This window comes from Alexandromys fortis, unplaced genomic scaffold, assembly GCF_014885135.2.
Source record: "Alexandromys fortis isolate MF-2015 unplaced genomic scaffold, M_Fortis_MF-2015_v1.1 scaffold_181, whole genome shotgun sequence".
Lineage (NCBI taxonomy): Eukaryota > Metazoa > Chordata > Mammalia > Rodentia > Cricetidae > Alexandromys > Alexandromys fortis.
The window spans coordinates 2564616-2576684 of NW_026068069.1; the positions used below are offsets into that span (position 1 = coordinate 2564616).

A 12069-nucleotide genomic window follows, 5' to 3' on the forward strand; every position below is an offset into this window, starting at 1 on the left:
GAAACCAAAGGCCTTATTCTGACATCTCAAAAAGAAACGGTGGTGTTCGTAGAACTCTGACTTGTGGTTTCTCCCTCAGGGAATCAAGATCCTTTCTCACGTTGACTTTTCACGTATGGATGGTTCCAGTGACATCATAAGACACAGCCAAGGGAGCGTCATGCCAAGGAGGCATTTCCAATGCTCGTGTCATTTTCAGAACTACCCAGAGCTGGTGGTGGCCCCTGTGGCCTTGGGGAAGTCTGATCCTCCCCACAGCTCTCCAGGGTGCCTGGGTGCTTACCTTCATTGCACAGGGCTCCCGTGAAGCCAGGCAAGCAGTCACACAGGCCTGTGATGTGGTGGCAGGGCCCGCTGCTGTGCACACACTGTGGGCATGTCTGGCTACAGCGATGTCCGTAAAACCCCGGGGAGCAGACTGCAAATAGGATGGAAATACATAGTTACCTTTCTGAGTTGGGTCTATCTCCTGTTCTACTCAGAACAGTCTAGTTAGAATATCATCTCAGTCTAGTTAGAATGGAGAAATAAGAGAACTTAAAAAATGATAATGAGGATTTTTCAGGTGTGGAACAAGAAGGGCAGCTTTTAACAAAGAAGGAAGCCACTAAACTCCGAGTGCCTCTGGTATGAGGGAATGTCACAGATAGACCTCACTGTCCTCCTGTGGTTGGCTCAAGGCCAGGCCTAGACATTTGTTAAATGAATAAGGAAATGCGGAAAATAAAACTCTAAGTATCAATGCCTAAATTAAGTATTACCAAGCCATTTATTGGCCCTTTATTATTTAAGAACCGCGACTGGCAAACAAACAAACAAACAAACAAAAAGATAAATGCTCAAAATTCAAAGATCTTTCTTCTTTAAAAAAAAAAAAAAGCACAGGTTGACAGTTGTGGTTAGAGAGAACAAGTATACAAAATGCCGTGTATTTGGATGCTTCCAATACTTTATTTGAATTTAAATACAGAATGACTGCATTGAACTCTTTTTTTTCACTAAAAAAGTTGATCTTAGAAATTACAAGTATGTGTAATAACTTTTCTTATTACATTTACCAAGAGATTAAGTAAAATCTCACAGACTCTTTCTTAATTTGAGGCTTCCACAGAGCAGCATCAACAGCCCCCGTTTTTAACTTTGAAGTCTGCTTTCTCCCCAGCACTGACTTTCAGCTTACTAGTGAGATGTGCGATTGCCTCGAGGTTTGGCTGATGTTAACTTCTGGTAATTGAGGTGAGGCTGACGCCAAATTGCTGAATAAAATATTTACAGGTCAGTGGATTTCTGGAACACCATTTGCACCCTCGGAGGAAGAAATAAGAATCGCGCCCTGATGATGAGGCCCACGAGGTAATGAAAGAAATCATCACTGGGAAGAAAGGGTTAACGCCCCCATCTGTTAAGTTCGTCCTAGAGGTCGAAAAGAATAAAGTTCTTGGGCAAGTGTCATTTGAGGACAGTGACAGTTCTTCAAGGACTGCTCTGCCCTTGACCGCCACAAAACAGCACTAGAAACTAAATGGTAGAACAGAGACCAATCTACACGCAGTTCCCAGGAAGAGGGGCACAGAGACCACCCCCTAGGAGACACTTACTTCTCTGACAAGAGGTGCCTCGGAATCCGGGTGCGCACTCACAGATGCCGTCGTCAGGAGAACAAGAAGCCCCATTTTTACAATGGCAGGGCAGTGAGCAGTTAGGACCCCAGCGTCCCTCGGCGCACACGCTGTCACAGTGCACACCTGAAACACACACGGGGCGGGGCTGAGGAGGGTGCAGCGCGGGCATCCGAGGACGCTAATACGTAATGGGGTTCAAGGACGGCGCAAGCGCAACTGCGCAGAGAGCGCTGGACAGAGATGATACCAGGCTTAAAACACACTTACAATACACAGAGTCATTCGAACGTCAACGAATACCCAGAATTCCCTCCTATGCTGCCAAGGAGAAAATACTTTCACTGAATTGATTTTTCTTCTTTAATAGGAGGGAGCATCGGGAAGCCCGAGGGTTCTGTCTGTTGAAGGCAAAATTTATCAAAAAAAAAAAAAAAAGACTATTGATTTCCTATTTATCCGCCCCCCCCCCATTCTTTGCTTTTACAGAGAAATGAACAAAGGATACAACGATCAGACAAAGCACAAAATGATTAAATTCTTTTACATGTAGGCAGCCCTACCGGGGACAGGGTAGGGTAAACAAGGAAACCCAATCCTAAAGTACTTCAATGATGTATTGTGGCGGGATACGCTGATGTGCTCATACGCATCACCGATTTCATTCCTAAAAAAAATTTGTTTCCATCTGCACAGTTAGAGGCAGACTATCCCGGCTAATGCCATGCATGTGCTATTGTCTGAGTCGCTGCTATGACGTCGTATGGAGCTATTTAAGTTTTTGTTTGGGAAATAAAGAAACCTTATGTCAGTCATGACCCAATGAACCAGTTTCTACAGGAAGCTGGGTCTGCAGGAATGAAAATAAAGCCAGGCACTAATGGAGGCAAAAAGAGGGTTCTGTAAGTTTGTATTAAAATCCAACAGGGATATCTTCGCTACATCAGATTCTCAGACTCTTCACCTGCAGAGGGAAGACGTCTGACCAGGGCTACACTGGTGACTGCTGGCGTCAGAACAAGTGAGAACACACGAGGACATGCTCAATCCAGGATTCCAGAAAGTTCACAGCGGCCCTGCCTGGAGGATGATGGGTAGGCCATACCACATGTATGGTGCCCTGAACCTAATATGGAAGGCATTGTAGAGGACCTCAAATATGTCACCAGCTGGTATAAAGCCATTACTATAAAATGATAAATCTCTGCTTTTTCCTGTCCCCGTGTCCATCCCCCCAGCAAAGTCCTTAGCTTGTCAAAAGCCAGCCAAGAGGCACAATCCCATTGTGTTCACTCAGGTTAGCAACAGACTTTGATTCCAGAGGAAACCAGTTCTGGATATAAACTGATGAGTGGTGGCTAAATGTCCCCCACAGGATAAATAAATAAAACACGGACCTGCTGTTCTTTCCTGTGTTCATACACACATCTTACTTTTCAAGGCCTTTTGGAAAGCTGAGACATACTTGCGAATTCCACACTCTCTGACTATGAAGCACCAGCCATGGTGTCTCAGGTGATTTTTTTTTAAGCCAATACCTATACCATACAGAACTGCAAGGCATTCCAAGCAGCAGTGAACTTGGGAGTATGCTGCAAATGTAAGCTTTGCTTTGCGTCTGAAGAAAGAACTATCAAGGGTAACCTGCCTGGGGCTTTCCCCTCGACTGGAATTCAGATTTTCCATCCTCACTGTAAGCCAAGGCTCCTGTTTGACAGCCAAGGTGGTAAGGGACCACCTGCTTCATAGATTCAGATGTCCCTCAGCATTTTGACCCAGATCCATTCAGGCTAATCTCAACAAGAAGTCCGAGGAAGTAGAACCCAAATAAGTTCGCAGTTAACCTTATAACCATCCTGAAAATTAGTTCTGATTTCTTAATATTTTTTTAAATGTGGAGTGGGGTTTGAAGCACAAGACTTGGCCATTTAAGGTGTCTTAATTTATCAATTATTGGTCAAATCACATTACATTTAAATTCAGCCATAATGGAATGGAGTATGTTTCAGGCCAAAAGTTTATACATGGTTCTCTAGGGGAACAGAACTGATATAATACATTCATATGTGTGTGTATGTGTGACCTCTAATATATATATATATATGCATATTTATGGAGCTTATTAGAGTGGATTACACTTACAGGCTGTGATACAGCTAGTCTAACAATGGCTGTGTACCAACAGATAGTCCAAGAATCCAGGAGTTGTTCAGTCCACAGAGCTGGATGTCTCAGTGTACTCCTGAATCTCAAAGAAGTAAGTTCTAATGCCAGTGAAGGAATGAACTCGCTGGTGAGAGAGAGAGAGCAAGCAGGCAAAGGGTTTTCTTCCACGTCCTTTATAAAGGATGCTACCGGAAGGCGGGGCCCAGATTAAAGTGGGCTCTTCTCACTTTAAATGATTTAACAGAAAGAAACAAACAAACAAAACAAAAAAATAAAAACAAAACAAACAAAAAACCTTGACAGGTGTACCCAGCCATTTGGGCTTTAGATTAATTCCAGATGCAGTCAGGCTGACAACCAAGAATGGCCATTACAATAACTTTGGATATTATAGGTTAGCATGATTAGCAGGTAACAAAGCTGGTTCTAAAAGATGACTGAAGATTAGCAATCAAAACTGAGCGATCCTACACTTGGTGCTTGATTCCTTTCCCTCATCTGGCTGGCATACCCATCTGTCATGATCAGCTTCACCATTTACTTTCCCAGTAAGTAGAAAGCACCATGGAATAGCCAGGCAGTCCATTGAAAAACCAACAAAACACACACTAGGTTTCACATGCTTTTACCCAGCATTTTGTTCCAGAGACTGTCTCCAGTCATAGAACCGTATTTCAGCAGAACCAAACTTGCTTTTCAAATAACTTTGGTTTCTTAAGTTTTAGGATCATGAAGGAATTTTTCCGTTGAATGCAAATTATAAACATTCCATTTTGTGTTTTATCTTTGAAATTCAAGCTCTCTTATTTTATTCTACGCAGTAAAAGAGTTATTGTTTTGCATATATTAATACCTAATCTATTTTGAGACAAGTATCAGGTATGAGACAAGCCCACAGAAAAGTAGGTCCCTTCATCCCCCAGTGCTACCTCTCCTCAAACTCTCTGTGACTCTTGCCATCTCTTCTTTCATTATATACTCAGGGAAGGGCATGACAAGTCTATTATAGCGGGAATCTTCTTTCTCTAGGGATTATTAATATTGCAAGAAGGCACACATTTTGAGAGTCTAAGAAGTAAATACCTAATTATAAAATTTTAGGCAATGAGATTCACAACTAAATCTTGACTAAGTGTTTCTTTGAATCGCTTCCTGGCCTCAGGTTGAGGCTGTGAGCTGCTTAAGGACACAACCCTGCAGTGAGGCGTGTTCCAAGCTGAAAAGGTGTTGAAAGAGTTGTAAGCTTGCTATAGCACCTCTTCCTTTCTTTATTTCGATTGCTTTCATATTTGCCTAGTCTGAGAGAGCCCTCTGAAACATATTCTTGTTTCCTTGTTTGCCAAAGATGAAAAATAACTTAAGATAATATGCCTTCTAGGAATCTAGCCAGTCTGACTTGTTGGTGAGACAAAAAATGTTAACTCCAGATAATAAACTCCAAAACAAGTTAACTCCAAATGATAAAGCCCTAGGACACACCCCCAACTCTGTCTAGTGACCTGGACCAAGGGAGGAGGAAAAATGGTTCTAGCCTCAGGGAACAGTAGCTACAAGACTCAGAGTCTCAAGAAGCATGCAGAAATCTTCTAGGAATTGCCAAAGTTGGGAACAGCTGGAATTTAGGAACTCGAAATACCAGTTGAAGTGTGTGGCCAGCCATGGGCTCATAGAGAATAGCTAAGAGCACCCTAAGGTGGAGAGAGAGACCCCACCCCTGCACCACACCATGTTTGCAGAGAACCAATGAGGGGTGGCATAGATGAATTCATGCTTTATGGGAGAGTGGATGAACGTGGGAAGACATGAGTCTTGAAGACAAAAAGTTGGGTAACGAGTTGAGATGAAGGGGGTGAAAGTGAGGACGAGAAGGCACTGAACAAAACCCAGCGCAGGGGAGGAAGAATTCTAGAGACTGGTGGAGGAGAGGCAGATGGAAAGTTCCTCTGTTTTCCTGACCCTACCCCGGACAACTCATTCTGCCAGATGGGAGAGCGAGAGAGCCCGACTGTCCTGTCTGAGACCTAACACACATGGAGAATAATGGTTGGCCCTGAGGCCCGGTATGCCCCGATTCACAGAAGTGATGTCTCAGTGTGCCTGTGGGGTGTTTGCAGAGAGGATGTGTGAGCAGTGGGAGAACACTTTCCCTGAATGGGTCGGGGGAGGCAGAAGGATAGAAGTAGCTAGAGTAGGAAGAAGCCAACACATAGTCCACATGTGTGTGGGCACCTTTGCCTTTCTGGATTAGAAAGGCAAACTTTTGGGTGCTGGGAGCTGTTACCCCATACTAAAGAGAAATAGAAAAATAATGAGACACCATAAGATGATTTCTTTGGGATATCCACCAAGGAACAAATAAAATCTTCAAAATCAGTTGTTTCTTTAGCCGATTCCTTAAATATTTGGAAGAGGGGGCAAATGGGAAGAGGGTGGGTTTCTATTCGAAGGCAGTTTTGCTCAATGGAAGCACTTCTTCCTGATAAATTTTCCAATGCTGATAAGGAGGTCTGCGAGGGACTGTTTTTGCCAGGACCGGGGACAAAGAGCCCATTGATAGCCTTCTCAAGTTGCTAGGCAATGGCTGAATGACCGAGATAAACTTCAGCTAGGCAGCACTAAAGAAATGTTCGTGCATTTAATGCCTGATGCATTAAGCCAGGGGCCTCAGTGTGAAACCCGCATTTACTAGGCATTTGTGACTGCATGGATGTAGTAAATAAATCATCTAGGATGTCGTTATTTCCCCTCTCAAAGATTTAGCCCCAAATCCTCATCTCATTTGTACTCAACGTGCCAATATTGCAATAGCTGGGATGCTGGAAAATAAAGAAAATGATTTTGATTCAACATCTGCAGCAATCTATTAAATACACGGCAGAATTAAAAAAAAGAGATATTTGTTATTGATAATTGGGGTAGAAGAAGAACATGTTGTCTAGGAGTCATCAAGTTGCTAGTTTCTTCATCTCTAACATTGTCCTCAATGTGATGGCACAGACAGTACAGGCAAATTTCTCACCAGTGTACCACCTCTGACCACACTTTAGCTGGAGTTGGCACTATTTATCTCCTCCCTCCCAGTGCCCAACCACAACGCCAGCAGAGGGCATGGAAACACCCAACTTGAGGTTATTAAATCACACTTTTTTAATTGGCTCTTGACGAACAGTCCCTCAGTCATAGAAATTAGGGAGGTTCATATCCGTACCTGCAAGACTAACAAGCGGGTGAGCACTGTGTGCCCGAGTCCAGCCCTGGGTGAGAGCCAACAGCAGGCTGTGGGGCAGAGCGGGAAACCTGGGGGGTTCGCTGAAGCCATTCTCACTTCAGAGACTCAGCCTTCTGTCCATCAAGGGAGAGATGGACAGACAGACAGGTACCCGCATGCATACTCCCCCCCCCATCTCTCTCCATTCCCCAGGCCCACAAGGTCTCAGATGTGGGTCATGTGCATTTGTGGTTAACAGGGCACTTGCATGTTGATTAAACCCTTTGATGTAGTTATTGACTTGAACGTGGATTCCCACTAAGGTGATTCTGGGATGCTGCCCTCCCAAGGTCCTCATGGTAACCATTAGGCGTCACTGAGGGGCTAAGGTGCCAGAGAACTACACTGGGATGGAGGGGTCCCTAAAGGCAGTTTTCATCTGCACCACTGGTCACAGTGGGTGTGTGGGACAGAACGGCTGCTTCCTGGGGCTATGGAGAAGCCGGTCTCTTATCATCAAGACACCACAGGGTTCTCCTTCCAAGTCCTCCATTCCTGGCTGGGCTCAGGTGAGCACCCTAACTCTGATTCCATTCTGCTGTTCCCATCTTCCTGTTATATTATGTCTTGTTCATCCCATTCATTTTCCTAAGGGGCTCAAGGGCTGATGCGATATCCTAACCCCTTTTCTGCCAGTTTAGCATTTGGGGTGGTTTGAAAGAAAACAGCCCCTATAGGGAGTGGCATTATTAGGAGGTGTGGCTTTGTTGGAGTAGGTGTGGCTTGTTGGGGGAAGTGTGTTGCTGAGGGTGGGCTTTGAGGTTTCAGATGCTCAAGCCAAGCCTGGGTCTGTCTGTTGTCTCTGTTGTCTCTGTCTCTCTCTGTCTGTCTCTCTCTGTCTCTGTCTCTCTCTGTCTCCGTCTCTCTCTGTCTCTGTCTCTCTCTGTCTCTGTCTCTCTCTCTGTCTCTGTCTCTCTGTCTCTGTCTCTCTCTCTCTCCTGTCTGTGAGTCAAGATGTAGGACTCTTAGCTCCTTATTCAGCACCATGTGTGCCTGTACACTACCCTACTTCCCCGCCATGAAGATAATGGACTAAACCTCTGAACTGTTAGCACCTGATTAAATGTTTTCCTTTGTAAGTGTTACCATGATCATGGTGTCTCTTCACAGACACCCTAAGACAGTATTCAGTTTTCTTGTTCTAGTACAAAGACATCGTTGAGTGTTCTCTTTCTTTTCTTTGGTCACTGGAATGAGGCTTCTATTAAGAAATGGTCCCTGGTTCTGGCTATTACAAACAATGCTGCTATGAACATAGTAGAGCATATACTTTGTTGTATGATAAGGCCTCTCTTGGGTATATTCCCAAGAGTGGTATTGCTGGGTCCAGGGGTAGGTTGATCCCGAATTTTCTGAGAAACCACTACACTGCTTTCCAAAGTGGTTGCAAAAGTTTGCATTCCCATCAGCAACAATGGAAAAATGGATGAAGAAAGTATGGAATATATACATATTAGAGTACTACTCAGCAGTAAAAAACAAGGACTTCTTGAATTTTGCATACAAATGGATAGAAATAGAAAACACTATACTGAGTGAGGTAAGCCGGACCCAAAAAGAGGAACATGGGATGTACTCACTCATATTTGGTTTCTAGCCATAAACAAAGGACATTGAGCCTATAATTAGTGATCCTAGAGAAGCTAAATAAGGAGAACCCAAAGAAAAACATATAGGCATCCTCCTGAATATTAACCTTCATCAGGGGATGAAAGGAGACAGAGACAGAGACAGAGATTGGAGCATCGACAGAAATCTCAAGGTCCAAATCAGGAGCAGAAGGAGAGAGAGCACAAGCAAGGAACTAAGGACCGCGAGGGGTGCACCCACACACTGAGACAATGGGGATGTTCTATCGGGAACTCACCAAGGCCAGCTGGCCTGGATCTGAAAAAGCCTGGGATAAAACCGGACTCGCTGAACATAGTGGACAATGAGGACTACTGAGAACTCAAGAACAATGGCAATGGGTTTTTGATCCTACTGCACGAACTGGCTTTGTGGGAGCCTAGGCAGTTTGGATGCTCACCTTACTAGACCTGGATGGAGGTGGGTGGTCCTTGGACTTCCCACAGGGCAGGGAACCCTGATTGCTCTTTGGGCTGACGAGGGAGGGGGACTTGATTGGGGGAGGGGGAGGGAAATGGGAGGCGGTGGCAGGGAAGAGTCAGAAATCTTTAATAAATAAATAAAAAATTTTTTAAAAAAAAAGAAAATATACTTTAAGAGGAAATAAAAAAATGGTCCCTGGACGCCGTTATCATCAATAATTAGGATATAAGATGTACAAGATTCCATTAAACTGGAGAGTACCACTGTCTGAGCTACTAGGGTAACTTTTTGAATGCCAGAAAGAACGATCTAGTGATGACACGCAGGTAGTTACTGGACAGTTGCCCCTGGCAGACATGCAGCTCACCCCGTATGCCAAGGAGAGCATGCCAAGAGATTTCCAAATCTTTTCAAAATTTGTACCAAAAAAAAAATGCTTCATGGACTGGTGAGGGCTTTCTCCTCTCTGCCCCACCCTGCCACCTCCGCATTTCCTTTCAGTAGGTGTTAGAAGGTGGCCGGGAACGTACAAGTGGAAAGAGTTTCCAGGTGACAGTGATCTTGGCCAGAGCTGGGAACCAGGCCACGGACCGCACGTGTTTTCAGACAGCGAAAATTAAATGGTGATTAGCTGTGATGCTCAGTGAATGGGTGTTTCTGGCTGACTGATCCCAGAGCAGAGAGGGAGAAGCGCCAACCTGTTTCTGCTGTCTTTAGGAAATTCTTTATAAAGGCCATCACTCTACAACTGCTCTGGAAAACCACACACACATATATACATCTCTATCTGTGCAAAACTAATTACAGTTCTTCTGGAATTTCTCAACCACTTCTGAGAAGCCAGTTTCAGTTCATAACTGTGTGGGATGTGTTTGGTACACACACCGTTTGTGGTATGTGAGTGCACATGAATGTGTGCAGTGTGTGTATGCACGTGTACAAAGCCCAAGACACTGCCTAGATATTCTCGAGGCTGTGACAGAGTAATACTGGTCACAGAGATTCTAAAGACTTAAAATATGTGCTTCCAGCCACAATGGCACTTCATTTCCCCCCATTTTCTAACAAGGTCTCTTTCTTTTGGATAAGACAATCTATTGGCTGGAAATGTCAATAAATTAAGATTTTAAATATCTGCATATGGTAAGTGTGCATGTCCTTTCTTTGCAAAAACGGTGCGTTAACTTTCGAAAGAGAGGTTGCAATACTGAATGCACTTTGGATTTTGGCTAACTTTCACGGTATTTTTGTTTGTTTGTTTGTTTCTGTTTATTGAGACAGCGTTTCTCTATGTAACATCTCTGGCTATCCTGGAACTCACTCTGTAGACCAGGCTGGCCTCGAACTCAGAGATCTGCCTGCCTCTGCCTCCTGAGTACTGGATTATAAGCATGAATCACCACTGCTCAGCCACAGTATGACATTTTACACCTAGGTAAAACATACTAACATTTGTAGACCTATTTTTCTCAATTTTTTAAAAAAAATATTTGAAATTATAATTATGTCATTTCACCTCTTCCCTTTTCTTCATCAAACCCCTCATTATGTCCATCCCTGCTTGCTCCCTCTCAGATTCACAGCCTCCTTTTAATTGCTATTGTGTGTGTGTGTGTGTGTGTGTGTGTGTGTGTGTGTGTGTGTGTGATTTGAATGAAGTCATGCCACTTGAGCTGACAATGTGCTCCCCTCCTCCCCCGGTCAAGAACCCTGGACTATAGCCCTGTTTTTAAAATCTCAGCATTTCTTAGGAAGATCCAGACCTGAGTCAACATCGTGAAGTTTTGAGTGGTGGTGACTTCAGGTTCAGAAACCCAACTTCCTTTAAAGATGGGATGGCGGCTGCTTACTGCCACCTCTGCCTGTGTCCTCATTGGCTGAACACTTTGTAGCGTTTTGTTGTTGTTGTTGTTGTTGTTACTCTGCCCAGGGGAAGAACCTAGGCCCTGTGTTGCAGTTCGCTGAGGAATCACCCCTGTTATATCAGACTGTACCCTCTCCAGCAAGTAAATCCCTAACATGTCACCTAGAGCATATCAGCAACAGGGAAGAAAAGGGACCGATTCTTATGGTTCCCTGGGCTTATAGTAAAGATTTGGCTAAAAGCTGGTTCCTTAATGAGAAGCAAGGCCTTCTTCCTGTTGTGAAGTCTTAACAAGGAACTTATTCAAAACAAACTTATCAGTGAAAAAAATATGAGCCTGTTCATGGCCGGCAACGAAATGATGCCCTGTATAAATATTACCCAGAATCTATTCTTTCTGTTTAGAAAAAGTAATTCAGCTCTCCGTTCCGAACGTGATCTGTTTTTAAATTTGCTGGAACTGTCTTTTTTCCCACGTTTGTTTGTGTCAAATGTGTTCTACGAGTGTGGGGGAACAATCTCTCAGCAGGTTCAGAGACTGACAACTATTCACACACCCAGGCCCATGGAAGACAGAGAAATGAGGCACTGGGGGACCACTGGGTTGGCCTGAGAGCTGTAGAGACATAAGTACAGGCTGCAAAGCAAAGAGACAGAGGGCAGCCAGAGGGAGGGAGGGCGAGGGGAGAGGGAGGGGGAGGGAGGGAGGGAGGGAAAGGGAAGGGAGAGAGAGGGGGAGGGAGGAGGGGGAGGGAGGGGGAGAGAGGGAGGGAGGGGGAGAGAGGGAGGGAGAGGGAGGGGGAGGGAGACAGAGAGAGAGAGAGAGAGAGAGAGAGAGAGAGAGAGAGAGAGAGAGAGAGAGAGAGAGAGAATATCAGGCAGGAAGCAGGCTGGTCACAGATGGGAAGGGGATTACAGGATCACATTGTGAGGCAAAGCCAGCGCATTCCCGCAGGAGCCTGGTAGGTCTAAGGCCAGATGGGATAATTTGTCTTACCCCATGACCCAGACTGTGGAATGCCAGGAACACATTTTCTGACTGGCTGTAAGCCAAGTCACCTCCTGCTTTTCTCATGTGACCGAGGGTGTCCCTTTCACAG

General features: G+C 44.7%; 1 protein-coding gene across 1 annotated transcript in view; it reads right to left on the minus strand.

Annotated features, from left to right (window-relative positions):
• Megf10 (multiple EGF like domains 10) overlaps nucleotides 1–12069 on the minus strand; it is a 155685-nt gene that overhangs the window by 20127 nt on the left and 123489 nt on the right. Inside the window, exons 14-15 of the mRNA XM_050120904.1 lie at nucleotides 1599–1745; nucleotides 284–418 (exon numbers count right to left, since the gene is read on the minus strand). Coding sequence (XP_049976861.1) covers nucleotides 284–418; nucleotides 1599–1745 — 282 coding nt within the window. The remainder of the gene's footprint in view (nucleotides 1–283; nucleotides 419–1598; nucleotides 1746–12069) is intronic.